Raw genomic sequence first — 21070 nt, 5'->3', positions numbered from 1 at the left:
TGGGGGGTTGTTTTTTTCCTAGTCGGCCTGTAGGAGTTGGCTGGCCAGGAAGGGCCCACTTTTGATGTTGGCCAATCAGGTCATATCTGGTTGTGGGCTGCCGACCAGGCCATGTGCTGGCCAACTAGGATAGACCTAGTAGTGGGCCCATTTTGGGGGTTGTCGGCTTGTTTCTACTGGCCGACCACATGCCCCTTCCCATACATATAGGGGCTCTTGCCCCCCCACACTTTGTACCAGCTATCTTGTGTATATGGTAGAGTATACACCACTTCTCTCTCTTGCACCGTTGTGTTTTTTTCTGCTCTCAAATTTTTGTCTCATTTCCGTTGCACATTCCAACATCCCCCTCTTCAAATAGGGCTAGAAGCAGCTAGACCTCCTCTAAAACTGAGAACAGTTAGTATGAGGATGAAGAAGAAGGAATGCAGGGTGGGAGGCATGGTTAGTTAGTACGAAAGGTACGATACGGTACGGTACGATAAAATACGGTACTAATTGGTACCTTAAAATTTTTTGAGGTACGGTACGATATTAGTACGTTTTTTTTTTTTAAATACTTCCTAAACTTAAAAATTGTAGACAAGAAGTTACAAAATAGTAGAACCATGAACATAATGTCATCATGCCATTAGAGTACAAAATTGCTACAAAAGGATAGGCCAAAAACTCATGGCATGGGCGACCGCCAACATGCGTACATACATGATACAGTATACTACATACTACAATACATCATCGATGGGCTAGAAGGAGATAGATGCCCAATGCCTAGAGAGCTATAACATATCAAAAGTCTACATCATCACCAACATCTGCATGATCATCAACATGATCACTACTAGAGTGTCCATCAAGAGAGTTCTCTGAAGAGGACTCTTCGAAGGTGGACGAGACACTCTAGGGATCATTCTCGCTAAGTAGGTTGCCATCATCATCAAACAAGGGCTCTCTAGGCAGTGGGGTATCATCATGAGGGGGCAATGGAAGCTCACTATAGAGCTCTATGAAGATTGCCTCCTCCTCCTCATCAGGCAATATGATCGCTTGCCTAATATGGCAATGGCAAGTGCACACGCTCCTGACAAACAGCTTCCTATAGGCTGCAAAGGGCGATGAATGGCTCTCTAGAAGACTGAAATTGCTCCAGTCAACAACAACAACAACAACACCACCACCACCACCACCAAAAAAAAAAACAAAACAAAACCCCCAAAAAAAAAAACCACGTACGGTATCGTACGAATACGTACGGTACCGTACCGTATGGTAGGTACGTACGATTTCAGTCGTACGACGTACAGAACTAACCCTGGTGGGAGGGTGGGAAAAAACCAGAAAAGGAGAAAAGAAATGGTTCGCCAAGGTTTAATGGCACCACACATGCTGAAAACACAGCTCTATGAAGAAAAACAAAGCCTGATAGAAGAAAATGCAGTTCTCTGGTGAAAAACGCAGGTCCCAGATCTGAAAACGCAAGTTTTTATGTGCTGAAATCTGTAAACAACAGGTTCATGAAGAAAAACGCAGGTCCTAAAGCAATTCTAGGCTCTGATACTATGTGAGATTTATGTGCTACGGCTGTAAATCTGAAAACGGAGAATAAAACATGTTTGTGTAGACAGTAGACTGCAGATGATCAAGAACCTGAATATTATTGAAGGTACAGCACGTGGGAGGCCCGTGAGTGCTGGTATGTACAAATCAGGGCTAAAAAGGGAGATGATAATGAAGAGGACAGAGGCACCTATTATATAGGTCCTCTAGAGCTGTCCTCTAGAGCTGGTTAGCCAGACAAAAGTCCATAAAATGCTAAAAAAGGCTCCCAAAAATAGTGCAAAAAATAGCCAAAAAATATGCAATACATGGCCTTATAAATGGGCCAGATACAAGCATGCAGGGAGTCCACCTGGGGATGAACAATATTTCCAACAACTACATCCAGTGAGTGTAGGAAGAGGACAGCCAAACCAAAGAAGAAACAATCTAGAATGGTGGTTGGTGACATTTCCACTACTCATGCAAGCAAAGATTATGCACCAGCAAACTTTGTGCAAGATGATTGGGGTTTGCTTGTATGCAGTTATGATGTCATACACAAGCACATGTCTCTTAGTGTTGATGAGAAACAAGATATATGGTATTTTGATAGCGGAGCTTCTAAACATATCACCTCCAAGAGGAATTTGTTCACTAAGCTAGGGACTGCCCCAGAGGCAAGAAAGTCTCATGTGCAAACAACTTCTCTTACCCATGTGAAAGGCATTGGCGAGCTCATGATCACAGCCAATTGATCGTAAAGATTAACGCTTGCCAGATGTACTTCATGTGCCAAGGATTAAGAAAAAGATGTTGTATTTGTCCTCTATTGCTAAAAGAGGATTTGTGACGATGCTCACAACAACTCATGGTACAGATTAATGCTTGCTAGATGTAGATTATGTGCCAAGAATTAAGATGTTGTATGTACTCAAAGATGATTTCTTGGGTCTACCCTCTAAAAGCAAAATCGAAGGTTTTTATGTGCAAATTAAGGTTTTTGTGTGCTTTCAACACTACGTTGCAAGGGCTGAAAATGAGAAAGGTTGCAAAGTGCAAACCCATGAAAACCTACAATCAAACCTATCTATTATGCATCCATCAAGCAAGCAAGAAGAAGGAAGAAGGAGAGCTCACAAGAAAACTATTGCAAGGGAATGATTCCCCATTGCTTATTATCAAAAATGGTTTATATACAAATGACTAGTTTTCACACTACACCGGCCTAAGCTTCAGGCACTAACGACGTCCTCGTCAAAAAAGACTGGAACGGTCTTCCAAAGGCTGCTTCATATGGACTCCTACCAATAGCTAAAGAAAAAGAGTCATTCAACATAGCTTGAACTAAACGCAAAAGTTGTTTCCACTTACCTTGTTGATCGTGGATATAATAACACTTGAGCATGTCGAATGCCAATTAATTGCAAATCTCAGTCTAGTCGTCCATCTGCGAGTGAAATGCCTTGGAGCCCCAAAGTTATTAAATAATGCCCTCCAGAAATGGCTGGTAAACTTGGCATCACGATCTGGCACAATGGTCCTGGGTATGCCACCTGTGGGGTACCAATGTCTGATGAACAACCTTGCAACATCCTTGGCATTAACGGTAGCCTTGCAAGGAATAAGCATAGCAAACTTGCTAAAATTATCAACAATCGTTAAACATTACATACTACGCTTATCCAGCCTGGGAGGCAGATTCATCACAAAATCCATAGATATATCTTTGAAAGGTTCTTCAAGAATTGGCAATGGTTGTAAAACAACCCTAGTTTCTTCCCGTAGGGAGCATTCACCTTTTGACAAATCAAACAGTACTGCACATGTGTGAACACGTATCACCTCATTTTGGGCCAGTAAAACTCTCTCTCTAACTTCTCCAAAGTCGACTTCATGCCCCTATGTGTCACGTGCACACCCAAAAGGTGGACAAGTGACATGGCATATCAAAGCATTCATAAGCATTTAGTGGATAGCATTTAGGAACATCAAGTATTACCCAAGCATTTTCAGCATATATATATCATCATGTGCAACATGTGTTTGGGGCTTCTACAACACCAACATCAGCATATAAGACAACAAGACCATGTAGGACATGTGTTTGGGGCTTCTACAACACCAACATCAGCATATAAGACAACAAGACCATGTAGGACATTCCAGCATCAGGTCAGGGCCTGTTATGACCAGCCAACAGCAGTTATGAGCAGCCGACAGCAGTACATAAACATTTAATGCAGTCATGAAAAGCAATATAACTGCCCAACCAGCAACATTCACCCATATATAAGCAATCGCATCATTTCAGTCATGAGCATCTCATATTCAGCAGGAGATCTTCATCTCTTCTCAGCGTTTCCTATCTAGGAAGCAAGGAGGGTCAACAGATCATCATTTTCAGAATTCAGCAGTAAGCATTCGGTTCAGTCATCTCCTACCTCCTACATAGAGGAAAACCAGCGTTCCAAGGGAAGACCTCAGCATTGGAGACAAGAACGGTCATTCATCATCAGCATTGAGCTTATCTCTCTCTTCCCGAGAAAGATACTCATCTAGGGACAGCATAGATCTACTTAAAGATCTTCATTGTGTTCCATTTAATATAGCTGCATTGCATTGCATGGACACCATTGTCTATCTCTTAAGTATAATTAAGTAAAGTTTAGTTTAGCCTAAGGTTGTTTTACTACGATCAATCCCCCGCATGTCACATTGAAATCAGAGCGTTATAGGGTAACCAGCCTTAGATCATGTTCATTCCATCAGGCATTCAGTAAGTCAACATGTTAGTCACTTCCACTAGTTAAATCCAGTTCTCAAGATCTTGCAGGCCATCCTTAGGGTTTTCCCCTTAGGCATGCATCAGTAACCCATCCATTTGCATTCTTGCACAACATATAGGGTTGCACACGGCTTGCATCAGCATAGTAGACATCCTAGCAGTCAGCCTAGCATTTTGCATTTGCAGGGAGAGCGCCCCACTGGTGTTCCAGGACCATGCACAAACAGGCGCTCCCGTACTAACGCCTGGCACTCCCGATCTCGGCACCCAGGGACCGTGGTTCTCCAGAAGCTTGGACTACCCGGCACCGAACAGGTGTTAGCAGTAGAGAGTATCCCTTATCAAATTTACATCAAAGTCCTTTACTTAAATCTCAATCCACTTACTTGTAACTCGCTAGTGGAAGACAAATACCCGAGGCGTCTAAGTGCAGCAGCTAGAGATGGACACCAGGGCGCAGCAGCCTACTAGCAAGAAGGAAGAGTACGCAGCCGCCTGGAGATCTGAGCGCAACGGCCTGCTGAATGGAGAGGAGGCCTAGGCGCAGCTACCTGTGGATGTCTGGGGGCACAGCCGCCTGTGGAAGAACGCAGCCGCCTGTGGAGGAGGTACGCAGCCGCCTGCAGAGGAGAGGCGCAGCTGCCTATGGCCGCTTGTGGAAAGGAAGCGCAGCCGCCTGCAGAAGGGAGGCGCAGCCACCTGTGTAGAGAGAGCAGCCCACCAGCGTGCAGCAACCTGCAGGCAAGCGGAGAGATGGCTTGTGTGCAGTCCACCAACGTGCAACTGTCTGAGAGCACGTTCAGAGGAACTGTGCGCAGCTAAATATATGCACGAGGAGGTTCACTCCTAAGTGATGGAAGAGGGTGCATGATAAACAGCTGGCCGGCCCACACACTTGCATGGAGGCGACCAATTCCAAAGTCTCAAGGTAGGTGGCCATGCACCCACCCCCACACATGAGATTAAGTGAGGGGTTTCCCTTCCAATGACTAGGTAAAGCAAGTTTGTAGGACACTTCATTGATCTTTCGAATCACCTTGAAGGGTCCATAATAGCGAGGAGAAAGCTTAGGATATGATCCTTCTCGTCCGGGCCTCTTCCGAAGCCTAGCCTTCTCAAATTTCAGCAAAACCCAATCACCTTCTTTGACTTGCATGTCCCTTCTATGCTTGTCAGCAGCCATTTTATGCTTATCTTGTGACCTTGCAATGGCTGTCCATACCTAAGCAAAGGCTACATCCAAGTCACGAACATACTCATCAGCTGCAAAAATCTCATCCTTTGTACAAAGGATGGGTGGCAATACCACTCTGCCATAAATAATCTCAAACGGGGCCTTTCCCGTGGAGGCATGAATTGTATTGTTGTAGGCAAACTCAACAAGTGGAAGATACTTCTCCCATGTAGTCTTTTGATCTGCCACATAACACTTTAACAAATCCAACATGGCTGAATTTGCAGCTTCACTTTGGCCATCCGTTTGGGGATGATAAGCTGATCAAAACTCAAGTTTAGTGCCCATGTTATCAAATAAAGCCCTCCAGAAGAGGCTCGTAGTCCTGGGATCTCTATCCCCAACAATGGATTTAGGCATACCATGATGTTTGAAAATATTAGCAAGAAAAAGCTTTACCATATGATCAACTTTAATGGTTTTCTTGACGGGCAAGAAATGAGCTTGCTTGCTAAACCTGTAACACAATGGTCCAAATAGCATCATTTCCATGCTGGGATCTAGGCAAGTCCATAATAAAATCCATAGTAATACTTTCCCAAGGTTGCGAGGGAATAGGCAATGGCTGAAGCAAACCTGGAGGTTTTTGCCTGTCAAATTTCACCTTTTGGCAAGTAATACATGCACGTACATTTGCCTCAATGTCTTTACGCATGCTTGGCCAAAAGAAATCTCTCTCAATCATGCGTGTAGTGGGCATGATACCTCTATGACCAGCATAAGGTGGAGTGTGACATTCCTCCATAACCTTTGGACGCAAATCCTTCACCACACATAGGCAGTTATCCTTCATAAGATAACCCTCGTTGATAACATAAGAGGCATGTGAGTGACCAGCCATCAAATCAGTCCGTATATGGCAAAAATCAACATCCAAATGATACAAATCTCGCATAGCAAATAAGTCCCCATGAGAGGCCACTGAAACTGCAGCCACATAAGGCCTCCTGGATAATGCTCTGCCACCACATTTTTCTTTCCCGGAGTATGCACAATCTGAAAATGAAACATGGAAAGAAAGTTTGCCATTCTCATTTGCTTCTCCGAAAGCTTTGTTTGAGATAGAAAGTATCTCAAGCTTTGATGATCTGTCTTGACTACAAATTCAGCCCCAAGAAGATAATGTTTCCATATCTTTAAGGCTTGAATTACAGCCAAGAGCTCTTTCTCATAGATATCCATATGAAGCTCAGCATCATGCAAACGACGGCTCTCATATGCAACTGCATGCCCTTCTTGATTTAGGACAGCCCCTATACAATCGCCACAAGCATCACATTCCACTACGAATGACCTTTGCAAGTCAGGAACAATCAATACGGGTCCACATATGATAGCATGCTTGAGCTGCAAAAAGACATCCTGTTCTTTTGAAGTCCATTTGAAAGTGGTTTTCTTCTTTGTGAGATCATGTAAAGGGGTGGCTATCATAGCAAAATGCTTCATGAAACGCCTATAATATGAACATAATCCCAGAAAACTACATACTTGATGTACGTTTTGCAATTCTGGCTAATTCCGAATGGTTTCTATCTTTGCAGGATCCATTGTTACTCCATCCTTGGATACAATGTGACCCAAATAATGTATCTCGGAAAGAAAGAACTCACTTTTCTTGGCAATAATAAAAAGTTTATGCTTCCGCAATTCTTCGAACACTGTGACCAAATGAGTTCTATGTTCCTGCTCATTCTTGGAGAAAACCAAAATGTCATCAAAGAATACACCTGTGAATTTGCGATGGGGTCGGAATATCCTATCCATCATACGATTAAACGTGGCAGGAGCATTGGTGAGACCAAAAGGCATCACCAAAAATTCATATAATCCAAAAGCTGTCCTGAATGCAGTTTTATGGACATCTTGTGGCACTACTCGTATTTGGTGATAACCACTCTTCAATCAAGACGGCTGAAACAAGCCGAACCATCAAGCTTATCCAAAATGTCATCAATACGCGGAATTAGGAATCTATTCTTGATGGTAAGCTTATTTAAAGCTCTATAGTCCACACACATACGGAATGACCCGTCTTTCTTTTGAACAAGAAGCACGGGAGAGCAATAAGGTGAGGAACTAGGTTGAACCAAACCTTTCTCTAAAAACTCATTTACCTGCTTCATGATCTCTTCTTGTTATGCAGCACCCACACGGTATGCGGGTTTGTTAGGTGGAGAACTGCCTGGCACAAGATCTGTGTGATGATCCTCAGGCCTTTGGGGAGGTAATTCACCTGGCAATGTATCAGCAAAACAATCGTTGAATACATGAAGAAAATTCAACCTATCGTAAGTCATAGCATCCACATTTTGATGACTTGGTACAATGCTATCACGAACAAAAATCAAGTACGCAAAAAGACTCTTTTTCATTGCTTTATTAATCTGGATGTGAGATACAAGTGGGATGGAATCCCCTTCTTTGCCGGCATCAATGAAATGCATGCGGCCTCTATGCATAAAAGAAATCATGTTGGTCTTGTACTCTTTGCGGGGCTCAAGCCTATGATGCCATGGCTTGCCCAACAATACATCACATCCATTTAGTGGTGCAACTAAGAAATGTTCATTATCAAGGTAACCCTGGATATGTATGCGCAACTTCCCTATTAGTGGGGTAACCTGCACCTCTTTACCAACAAAGACAGCTTCTGCTTCAATCTGAGGTCCCATGTTCTCAACCTCAATACCCAAGCCAGCTGTCGTTTGAATAGAGATGAAGTTATCGGTTGCACAATCATCAAACATGAACAAGGCGGATTGATCCTTGATTTGACCCCATGCTTTGCACATTGTCCAAACATGTGCTCTTTGCTGCCACAAGAAAAACATTTTCCCTCCTTGGCATATTGCTCTCTTTGCTCGAGGGTCAAGCCAAATTAATTCTTCTTTGGGCCCTGATCTTTAGATGAGGTATTTTCAGCTTTACCTCCCTTCTGGGTCTCCCGGAAGTTCTTTTGAGGTGGCTGTCCACCTTTTTGTAGATTTGGGACAGCCTTGTCTTTGCCCTTTGAACCGCCTTGATCTTGCTTGATTTTGAGCACCAATTGCTCCGTAGGAAAAGCAGAGGCTGTAAGCTGTTGCAAAGTATGTTTCGGGTGCAATTCAATGCCCGAACGATAAGCTGGTTGCAATCCGGAGCGAAACTTCCTCTTTCTTTCATCCTCAGTGATTTGCATGAAAGGAGTTACCTCAAGCAACACTTTCCAAAACTTATTGACATATTGTTACACACTTTCATTATCTCTTTGCTCAAGTCTATCCCACTTTTGGGTGAGAGTTTGCTCCACATTAGGTGGCAAGAACTGAGCATAAAATCTGTCCTTAAACTCTTTCGAGGTGCAAATGGGGTCTTTGGTGATCTTTTCAGTGATCCACCAATGAGCAACGGTCCCCTTCAAAAACATGCTAGCATGGCATACTTTAGACTTCTCAGTGAAGTCCTCATCGCTAAAAGCAATGTCAAACTGTGCCACAAATGCTAATACTTTGGAAGCATCATGCTCTCCATGAAAAACATCAAACTTAACGGACTTGTCACCTGCTTTAAATTCCTTGAGCTTTCTGGCATGAGGCTCATGGTCCTCTCTTTTTCTTTTCCCCTTTTCTAACGGGGCAACCCTATCTGCATGGGCTCCATGGGCCATCATGGAAGTTTCATGAAGCACGGTGGCATGTGCTCCACGAACCTGAGAATCAGATGCATGTGACCTTCCTGCATAAGGCAATGTCTCTCCATGAGACAACTCAGTAGGCAAAGCTCTTCTAGTGGTGTCCAATACACAGGTTTGTTTCCCCACTAAGAAGAGAGAAATAACCGTGCTCTGATACCAATGAAACCAATCCCGTCAAGTGGGAATGGACTCCGTTGGACACCCACACGCGTAATAGCACAACTTCGATATCACAATTTGAATGGACAACTTAATAACAACTGAAAATTAAAATGAAATGAAATGTTGATCAATGGACACCAACACTGGGGCCGGAACGGGCCAACCCCCCCTCAATATATGATATATTATTGGGAGTATTTAAAAGATACAATGCTCCATGGGTTCAATGAACTAGATGATGCCCATGTACAACTGAGATGAATACAGTTACCAAACAAGAGACTCGAAGTAGACGTTCATAGGAGAGCAATCCACTTGAGTAGTTTAGTCTCTACGGTCCTGTGCCTTTACTGGAATCCGCGGAGAGCGCCCCACTTGTGTTCCAGGACCACGCACAAACAGGAGCTCCCGTACTAACGCCTGGCTCTCCCGATCTCGGCACCCAGGGACCGTGGTTCTCTAGAAGCTTGGACTACCCGGCACCAAACGGGTGTTAGCAGTAGAGAGTATCCCTTATCATATTTACATCAAAGTCCTCTACTTAAATCTCAATCCACTTACTTGTAGCTCGCTAGTGGGAGACAAATACCTGAGGCGTCTAAGTGCATCTGCTAGAGATGGACACCAGAGCCTACTAGCAAGAAGGAAGAGTACGCAGCCACCTGGAGATCTGAGCGCAGCGGCCTACTGAATGGAGAGGAGGCCTGGGTGCAGCTACCTCCAGATGTCTGAGGGCACAGCCGCCTGTGGAAGAACGCAACCGCCACTACAGCCGCCTCTGGAGGAGGTACATAGCCGCCTGTAGCCGCCTGCAAGGGAAGCGCAGCCGCCTGTGGAAGGGAGGCGCAGCCGCCTGCAGAGGAGAGGTGCAGCCGCCTATGGCCGCCTGCGGAAAGGAAGCGCAGCCGCCTGCAGAAGGGAGGCGTAGCCGCCTGTGTAGAGAGAACAGCCCACCAGCGTGCAGCAACCTGAAGGCAAGCGGAGAGATGGCTTGTGTGCAGTCCACTAGCGTGGAGCTGTCTGAGAGCAGGTTCAGAGGAACTGTGCGCAGCTGAATATATGCACGAGGAGGTTCACCCCTAAGTGATGGAAGAGGGTGCATGATAAACAGTTGGCCGGCCCACACACTTGCATGGAGGCGGACAGTTCCAAAGTCTCAAGGTAGGTGGCCATGCACCCAATCCCACACATGAGATTAAGTGAGGGGTTTCCCTCCCCACCTTGCCCCATACATGGGTGCCCACCCTACCAAGGACATCATTAAATATTTGGGGAGGGTGTCCACTCATTAATGAGTGTGAACCTGCAACCTTATAAAAACAAAGGTTAAAAAGAATGCTATAAAATAAACAAGTGCAATATACTTACCACCTGTTCACACGCAACAAAACTCGTCAGAAGACAGAGCAAACTTCACGACTCACTGGCAGGCGTCCCCGCTCAGTAAGTGGCACGTCAAACAGGCAAAACACAAGAATACAAGTCATGCGAAAACAGTTCCAAACATGCAAAACATGAATGCATGTGCAAATAGTATCATGGACATATCTCCCCTTCATGGAACAAGTACTAAACATCTGTCGGACACAATGATGGCACGACAGAAAACATAAATCCCGGTCTTCCTATGGAATGACAGTCCCATAGGTAAGACACAGATCCAGGCACGAGCCTCCCTATAGAGTGACAGTCCCATAGACAAGACACGGCACAAATACTGGCTCTTCCATGGCGTGACAATCCCATGGATAGAACACAATCCAAGTCATACACGAGTGGCACCAGTCTGGCTCCCGTCCATACGACACCATCCTGCTAACACACGGGTGGCACCAGTCTGGCTCCCGTCCATGTTATGCAAAAAACTGGCCCCTTCACATGAGACACCGGCCTGGCCTCAAGTGAACGAGACACAAATCTGGAGATGGACCAAATGATCGGCCAATTGGTGAAATCAATGGTGACTCAGGCTTTCCGAGTAGATCTTCCAGCATTTGCCATGTAGTTCCCACAGTGAAGAAGTCTTTGGCTCAAAGGATTCAACTCCTACATTCGACCTCAGTCCCAACAGAAGAAGTCAGAAGGGGGCAGTGGTTTCAGTGGAGGATGATCAGCAGAGGAGTCAAATGGTTGCCAAGTGTATCACCCAGCAACAGTTTAGCAAAGGGGAATGTCACATGCACACCCAGAAGGTGTACAAGTGACATGGCATATCTGAGCATTCATAAGCATTTCGCAGATAGCATTTAGGAACATCAAGTATTACCCAGGCATTTTCAGCATATATATATCACCATGTGCAACATGTGTTTGGAACTTCTACAGCACCAACATCAACATATAAGACAACAAGACCATGTAGGACATTCCAGCATCAGGTCGGGGCCTGTTATTACCAGCTGACAGCAGTTATGAGCAGTCGACAGCAGTACATAAACATTTAATGCAGTCGTAAACGTCCCTACACTTGGCGACAGCAGTATAACAGCCCGACCAGCAGCATTCACCCATACATAAGCAATCACATCATTTCAGTCATGAGCATCTTATATTCAGCAGGAGATCTTCATCTCTTCACAGCGTTTCCTATCTAGGGAGCAAGGAGAGTCAGCAGATCAGCATATTCAGCATTCAGCAGTAAGCATTCAGCAGTAAGCATTCAGTTCAGTCATTTCCTACCTCCTACATAGAGGAAAGCCAGCATTCCAAGGGTGGACCTGAGCATTGGAGACGGGAACAGTCATTCATCATCTGCATTCAGCTTCTCTCTCTCTTCCCGACATAGATACTCATCTAGGGACAACATAGACTGATCTTTGATGTAACTCATCCATTTAATATAGCTACATTGCATTGCATGGACACCATTGTCTATCTCTTAAGTATAATTAAGTATAGTTTAGTTTAGCCTAAGGTTGTTTTACTACGATCAATCCCCCGCATGTCACACTATGACCACCAAATAATGGCATCATGGGGCATCATGGGCATCGTAGATAAGAGTTGCCTAGAATTTTCAATACACAGAGGCAACCTTTGCAAAAAAGCCAACCATTGCATATCAAGAAGTGGTATAGTCCTATGGCGTCCAATGCCTATTCCCATTTTGTACCAAATTCTAGAGAACCCGCATTGTGCTTCATCGCGTCTAGTACTGTACCGGCGAGATCCATCTGTGTGGATTGGATGTGGAACACAATTCCTTCCCTACTCAAGGCGTCGTTCCACCAAATTGCTGAAAAATGTGACTCCAGCAATACTGTCGATCACTCCAATTCGCACTTGGCATCGTTTGAAGCCAACACAAAGCCTAGTGATCTATGCGAACCTCAAAGTCTCACCCATAGAGGAAGTGCTTCCAATGCTTTAGGACCTATATCACCACGAAGAGCTCTCGATCGTAGACCAAGTAGTTCTTTTCGACACGAATCAACTTACAGGACATGTAAGCGACTAGATGGACTAGATGCCCATTTTGCTGCAAGATGGCTACAATAGCGATGTTACTCACATCCATGATCACCTAGAGTGAGTCATCCCATGATGGCTAGTGCTAAACAAGGAGCCTCATATAATGCAACCTTAAGGCCCTTGAAAGCCTGTAATCCATGAGGGATCATGTGAATATGTTGCCTCCAAGTCTTGACACCTTTGAGGAGATCAATGAGAGCTATCGAGACGTCAGAAAATTTATCGATGTGGGTGGAATATGCCTAGCAAATACCCACAAATGACCGAATATCATATGCGTTTTCTGGTATCTCCTAATTTAGGATTTCCGCCACCTTTGTGGAATCTAATTGGATTTTTCGGCACTAATTATGTATCCAGGTAAAGAGCCTCGTATAGATAAAACTCTGATTTTTTCTCATTGACATACAACTCATTCCTTTCCAACAATTTCATTCTCTAGATCAATGTCATGTTGCTCTTCTGTAGCTCGAAAAAAATTAGTATGTCGTCCAATAAGATGATGACACACTTACCGATCAAGTCCCTCAATAAAACACATCATGAGGTTAAATGTAGCTGGGGCATTTATCACACCGAAGGACATGACTACGAACTCGTAGTGGGCTCCTTTAGTTCGGAATGCGGTTTTTGAGATATCTCCGTCCACGATTCATACATGATGAGCATGTCCAATTCCCAAATTTCTCTCTCTGGTGTGCTTGTATATTCTCATCAAACTTCTTGTTGGGATAGACAATTCTTGAGGAGCTCATTGTTTACGGCCTATAGAGCCTTCAACTTTTGTTATTATGAGGTGAGCTCCTCCAATTTTCTTGTCTAAGATCTTTGGAAGCCATGGATTCCTCCCTATCTACCAAATCACTACACATATGTTTAAATCAAGCTATTACCAAGATCTCAAGGTTCTGGACTGTTTCCATTTGATGAATGGAACCATGGTCTAATGCCACTATAACATGTTTGACCCATATGATCTTTATAATGCACTTAATCAAGCAAGACTCATATGCAATTATAAGTTGTCGTGTGTATATATGTGAGCTTCGTGAACAAACACAACCTTGAAGACCAAAAGATGAGCCAGTACCCCGTCGAGGTTTGCTTTTATTTCCAAGATTGATGCAATGCTTTATACAGACAGTGTCCCTGTCCTCAGACTCTTGCACACAATCAAACAATACTAAATACTATGAGCCAAGCGAAATGCCTTCGATTGGGCAATGTGTGCAAATGTGTACTTGTGAAGAAAGAAAGAAAGAAAGATTTTATTAACGTCTTCCAAAAGACCGAACTCGGCCTATGAGACAAATCGGAGTACCTGTATAGGGTATCCACAGTCATCCCAACAAAATGAAAAAGTACTGAACAAAAAAGCTGAATCTGGGTGTGCAGGGGATGGAGCTCTACTACTAGGAGAATGCAAAGCTACATGCATGGAGTATACAATCATGATATGCAACCTAGCTAGCTCCATCCTGTACCATACTGGGGGTATAAAATGCTATACATCAGTGAAGGGGGTGTCCACAGCTCCCTGAAGAACATGCCTGGGTGTGCTATGAAGCGAGCCAGTCGCTCCGCACCCTCTCTGAGAAACTGAGCTCTGATCTCTGTCATCTCTCTCTGGTATAGGCGTGGTGTCCGAAAGCCAGGTGTCCTCTGTCTCCTGCGGGCTCTAAGTGTCTCTGCTCTCTGGAGAGTAATTCCCTGCCGTGTAGGGTCTAGGAGGGGGATGGATCTCTGAAAAAATATAGTAATCTGTGTCTGTCGCCCCCCCTCTGGAGCCGTCTGAGCTTGTAATAATGTCTCTCTTCATCGTGGTCTCCTGCCTGATTGCAGGGTCAAGTGTAAAAATATGCATGGACATTGTGTGAGATTTAATGTGTGTTAAGTTCCAGGAAGAACACGTGAAACTGGAGATTTTCTTCTTCTTAAAAAATCCGCTCCTGATATTTAGTATTATTTGATTGTGTGCAAGACAAAGTATGTGGACAATGACCCTATGCCTTTGCAAAGCATTGTACCAATCTTTGGAATAAAGAAAACCTGAATGGGGTGGACCAGCCAATCTTTTGGTCCCCAAGGTTGTCTCTACACATGAGTGGTGTGTTGCTGTATGACTGATGTGCAATGTTGTATGGACGGCTGTTGTGCGACTTGAAAGCACATGTGTGTGATTGAAAACGCTAGAGACTTGTGGCTCTCAAGTTGTGGGTAGGAGTTGCGTAGCTACAACCCGCTCACGCTAGAACAGAACGGGTGATGGAGACTATCGTCTTCTTAGGAAACCAACTCAAATCTCCATCCTCCATTCTGTAGTCACACAACTCCCAGCCATGACATAAGAGCCACGGGTCTTTAGTGTATTTGATCCTCGGACACACACCACAGCAACAACCACCTCCATTGGGGCACACAACAGCTGCCCATACAACAACGCAAATCAATCATAAAATAACAAACTGCTCACCACACAACCGCCCACTCATCTGTACATCCACCTGTGATCAGAGTACACCAACCACACACTCGTCCGCACATCCACCTGTGATCACCTTACAGTCCATACAGCAATACAGTCCTAGCCATACTATGTGCATGAGCACCTCAACAAGGACATAAGAGACCGCTCAGCAAGGAGTACAGAGGCAACTCATGCTTTTCTTCCAGAGGGTGTGTTTTCTATCAAAAATCATACTCACCTTTTCTATCAAAAAGCGAATAAGTGATTAAAGCCAACTTGTTCCACACAGGAGTTGTGCATATGGCTGTTTTTCTGTAAGGACGGCAAGCATAAAAGCTACATGGTTGTACAAACTGTTGGTCCATGTGCAGGCTCTATTTACACATGTCAAAAGACTTGAAGAAGCTATAAATGCCGTTAAGTTTGAGCCAGTTGCACAACTACGAGTACAAGCAACACACAAGAAGTACTTGAGAGTGGGCCTGGAAGGTAGAAGGCCCCGTGATTTTGTATAGGAAAGAACAAGTTTTGGGTTCATCAACAACACAAGCAACACCTACATCACTAAGAAAGTTCCTACTTTTTTGTATTTTCTTCATAGCATTGAGTGATAAGTTTCACCAAGCTTCTCCAAAGCATTGTTCCAAAGTTAAATGATAAAAGAATACCAAAATGAGGGGAACCGACCCAATTTTCATCCCTAGGGTAGTGGTGTACAGAGCAGAGAAAAGCATATAACAACTTGTAACTAAATGTGTACGCATGCTATTTGCATCATTGTTATTTTTAGTTATGAAATAAGCTGTCATCTCATTAAAAAACCGCATATAATCTTCCCGGGGGGGGGGGGGAAAAAAAAACCCGCATATAATCATATTTTTTTAACTCTTTGTAAGCCCAGTATCGTAATCACGTAAATGCACAAACATATGCCACACGCACCGCAAGAGAGATACTTTGCAATAAAACCTGTCGATATAATTTCCTCCTTTACTAGATTCCAATCTATGTGATGGCACTGGTTAAGCATTTCTTATAAAAAGAAAACTTAAGCTGCATGTCTACCAGAATCCTCTCACCTCTCTGCTGGTAGGAGAAAGCTCTGAAGAAGGTGGCGCGACCGCTGGCTAGCCTCTCCACCGCGCCCAGATACTTGGAAGAGGGCAACACCAGCGATCGGTTCCCTTTGAATGCCCCCATCCTCACCCGCCTATAGTGTCCAACGCTTGTCAAATTTTTCGCTATGAAATATAGTGCTCTAAATTACTTCTAAAAATTTGCTTTTCATTTTTTCTTGCTATATATACATATGTATATATATTGATACATGTATTACAAAAAAGTTTATATATATTGTTACTATTATAAATTGTGATCTAATATACTTATACACATTAGAATAAAAATATATTTGAGTTTCATCAATTGCATGCCATCATAACGACCACTACCACCTAACTCGTCTTCCTTGTTTCTCCTGTTCCCTTCATCTCTTCCCCTCGTTAGACTTCTCTACATTGAGAACCTAGCCCTGAACAAGTCTCCTCTCACTCCCTCCCCTTGCCCAGGAGACCCATTTATTACTTCCCTCCCACACTCTTTCTCATCCTCCCTACCTTGCAGCAACCCAAGCAAGGATGCATGGGTGATGTCTCATGGTGGTGGGTCGTGTTGTGTATTACACAAGCAGTTCCAGATGTAGGGCTAGGCAAAGCCCCTACATTGTGAAAGGCAAGGTCATAAAGGCCATTGCCCTTGTGTTGGAATCAAGATTGAACCTCTTCAACAATGTATCTACGTATTTCCTCTGCAACATAACAATACCATCATTACGCTCCCAAAACTCAATGCCCAAATAATACTGTAATGGTCCAAGATCCAACATCTCAAAAGACTTCTCTAAATCAGCTATAAAAGTGAAATATGATATCATTAGGGCCTATGAGCAGCATGTCATCAACGTATAACACGATGACCAATAAAACATCCTTAATCCTCTTAATATAGAGGCTATTATCAGTTTTGGGTTGTTGAAAAAACCCTATGCAACAAAACCAAGTATGCATGTATCTTTTCGTGTTGAAATTTGTGGTGCCATTGAGGGCAAGGTATGAGTAGAGAACCAGGATCAACCACATCACACTTGGACATTATCCCACATGAGCATAGATCTTGAGTGAGCTCCTTACAAGCTTTCTCCTTCACACACGCACAAGAATAGACAAGCACACAAGAGACAGATGGGATGGCTGAATTTTTCAATATCTTCTTCACTTCACTTCAACCATGATAGAACATAAAGGTAAGAGTACAACCATCTTCTTCATTTCTCTACAATCGTGACTTAAAGATAAGTGTACATACTATAAAGGAAAGTACTCTGCTACTAAAACATACAAGGTCCATATTATGAACCTGACTATACGAGCTGGCGCTATAACTATGCCATAACTCTAGTAAACCAAAGTGTGGTTATCAATATCTCAACACTCCCCCTCAAGCTTGATATCTGAACACTCCCCCTTGAGCTTAACTCCATACCTCGCACTCCAAGTAAGCTTCTAAACGTGTGAAGCTTCTCTGTACTCAATGCCTTCGTGATAACATCCACCTAATTCTTTGTGCTGACTTAAACCAAATCCATTTCACTTCCTAGAATCTTCTCCCTTGCAAAATGATAATGTAATGATAATGCACCTCTATGTGCTTCATCCTAGCATGATACATAGGTTTACTAGCCAACTGTATGGCCGGCTGCTCATGTTGTTGCAATAAATGCTAATTACCCTAGAACCTTCTCCCTTGCAAAAGAAAAATTAACCTTAATGTGCTTTGTCCTAGTATGATACATTAGGTTACTAGGCTAATTATGTGCTATTCATGTTTTCACAATAAATGACAATTTCCCTAACCATGGGCTCACCCATATCTACAAGTAGCTTCTACAACTAAGCTACCTCACATGTCATCATAGCAGTGCTCCTGTACTCGACCTCTATACTCGACAAAGCATTCTTTAACTGCTTCTTTGCTGATCTAGAATAGCAACACTCCCAAAAGCCACTAGTACAAATCTCTCATTACCTGAGACACTATCATCCCAAATTGTATATGTGTACCCATGTACCTATACCTTTATCCCAACCTCATAGAGAAGTCCATAATGTATGGTTAACTTTATGTATTTAAGTATTCTCCTAGCCACATCTTAATGTGGCTTCCTCGAGCCCTGCTTAAGCTAACTCAGCAATCCAACCGAATAACTCAAGTTTGACTTGGTGATAGTTATGTAAAATCAAACTACCTACTGTGCACATATACATTGTAGGGTCCTCCAAGACTCCAAGAGATCACCTATATCTGTAGACTATCTCGTGTTCTGCTCCAATGACACTGAGATTACTTAGATAGCCACATCTAAAAGTGGCTTCCTCAAGGCTTGCTTAAACTGACTCATTAATCCAACCAAACAGCTAAATTCTATTTTAGTGATAATCATCTGTGTGTATGTGGGATCACCCATATCTATAGACTACCTGGTGTTCTACTCTAATGGCACACTGAGATTGACTAGATAAAGCATATTGCATCTGTAAAAGTCAAATCTCATCACATGATCTAATTAATCAACTCTATATGCATGAAGTATCGTAACTTCTTCTTAAGAAGCATCTTCACCTCATGAATATCATGATTATCAAATCACATGTATCATTAGCATCTAACGCAACCATCTCTTCATCCACACCATCTTCCCAATGCTTATATCCAAATGTATCCTCAAAACATGTAGGCTCTATCTCTTGTGTATATAGATTTGACCATATATGTATACTGTTGGGACGTACACCCACTATATCTCAACCTATCCACTAGTGGATATCTGATTCTAGTAGACATATGTACACTTGGATCACTGCCATGTATTCTCGACACTTCTTTGGCTCTTTGTACACACTAGGTGTCCATAGGTCTAACTATATTAAAACTACATACACCTGGATTATTGCCAAGTGTTCTCAATACTGCTTCAGCTCTTTGTACACACCAAGTGTACATAGGTCTGACTTTAGTAGACCTACATACACCTGGATCACTGCTAAGTGTTCTCAACATTGCTTTGGCTCTTTGTACACCAAGTGTGACAATAGCCAAGATCCTAAACTCCTCATCAAGGCTCTACTCTGATCCACTAAAGAGAGCGACTTAATGAAACATCATGTATTATAAAAAACCAATCCACCTTTTCTTTTCCCTTATGTGATACATGCAAACTTGTTGAATTTTTAGCACCTATAGAACCAGCACATGATACATCAGAATGCCTAACATTCTACCTCAATCTTCCAGACCAAGATCTCATAATAGACCCATTAACGCTCTTAATCCACTAAGTGCCTTTGTTGCTCAATATTTAAGGCACTTATCTGATTATTTACTTTCAGCCTCTATAGAATCCTTCACTCGTGTATACTAACTACTCGTCTCATTACACAACATCCATGTGCTCACTTGCATCTCATGGGCAATGGGGTTATAACATTTATAAAATTTTGCTCAAGGGAATAACCAATGAATATACATTTTTCTACCTTGGGATCCAAATTACTTTTCACATCATGTACATAAGCAATACATCCAAACACTTTCAAGTGTGTCAAATCTCGTTTTCTACTAGTAGATTTTTGTTCAAGCATCATGCCATAAACTCTTAGTGATCTATTCATGATATAAAATGCAATTGTACTACTTTAGCCCAAAAATAATGAGGCATCCCTTTCTCATTCATAAATGCACGGGTAATTTCTATAATATAATTAACCACTCTATGGGCTAACATGGTTTCACTTGCCTTACTTACCATGTTACTCACTCGAATGGGCACTTATTTTTTTGTGAGATGGAACTAGAACATACAAAGCGGCCTCATCTTGTGCTTGATGTTAATAAATAGGAAAAGTCTAAGGAGTTGGTGTACATACTTGTTTAATGTCAATAACAAATAGGGAAAGTCTAAAAACATAGGAAAATTCTAATCTCTTGTTGCCTCCATTTAAGCATAGAGAGCTCTCCCTTTACCCCATCTCTTATTGCCTCCATCTAGGCATAGAGAGCTCCCCCTTCACCCCATTAGCAACAAAGAGAATTTTGGCTCATATGACAAAGGAGTGAGGAAAACGAGTTAGCATACCCACATAGGGAAGTTGCATTTGTGGCTTGAAGGCAAGACCCAAAGGAGAGCCAAAAGGAGGAAGAAAGGCACAAAGAAGACACAGGGTGCAAGGAGGAGACAGATGTAAAGCCCCAGCAAAGAGGGGAGTTTCGGATAAGCAGTGTCCAGAAAGGAGAGATTTTGAGTTTTTAGAGAAGAAGAAGGGCAAGAAGGGGAAAACGGAAAGAAGTAGCAAACAGCTCAAGGAGGACTTTTGCCGACACTGGCAAGTCCATTTTTACACAAGGAGCAGCAAGAAACTTCAACCACCCACCACAGAACGCATGCAATTCGAACAAGAACAATAGGTTAGACGCGGGAATGTGATATATACAAATATTTGGGTCATAATCCCACAAAAAAGAGTGGTCCATGTATTTGTTGGTGGAGTTGAAGGATTTGGACACCTGGCCAGACCTCAAGGATATTCATATTGAATATAGATTTGACAATTGACCAATTTAGGGAGTTTTATGTAGTCAATGGGTTTCTTCTCTTTGGGAAGAGCTGGTTTGAGTGGGAGATTG

The 21070-nt window shown here is 43.1% G+C and overlaps 1 protein-coding gene across 4 annotated transcripts in view; it reads right to left on the bottom strand.

Moving 5' to 3' along the window:
• The window catches only part of LOC147628819 (YebC-like protein), a 99837-nt gene extending 83238 nt beyond the window's left edge, over positions 1-16599 (bottom strand). For 2 of the 4 annotated variants that reach the window (XR_015267821.1, XR_015267820.1), the window contains exon 1: positions 16411-16574. Coding sequence is in view for 2 of the 4 variants with exons in the window: in XM_086811976.1 (XP_086668102.1) it covers positions 16411-16531 (121 nt within the window). In the remaining 2 variants the exon portion in view is untranslated. Of the gene's footprint in view, positions 1-2910; positions 3093-16410 lie in introns of all 4 variants that reach the window. The other 2 variants (XM_086811977.1, XM_086811976.1) reach the window with 2 other exon arrangements.
• Positions 16600-21070: the final 4471 nt, after the last annotated feature.

This window comes from Cibotium barometz, chromosome 18 (assembly GCF_041138505.1).
Source record: "Cibotium barometz isolate CiBa-2024 chromosome 18, ASM4113850v1, whole genome shotgun sequence".
In the NCBI taxonomy this organism is placed as follows: Eukaryota; Viridiplantae; Streptophyta; class Polypodiopsida; order Cyatheales; family Cibotiaceae; genus Cibotium; species Cibotium barometz.
This window is presented reverse-complemented; position numbering and strand designations above follow the sequence as displayed.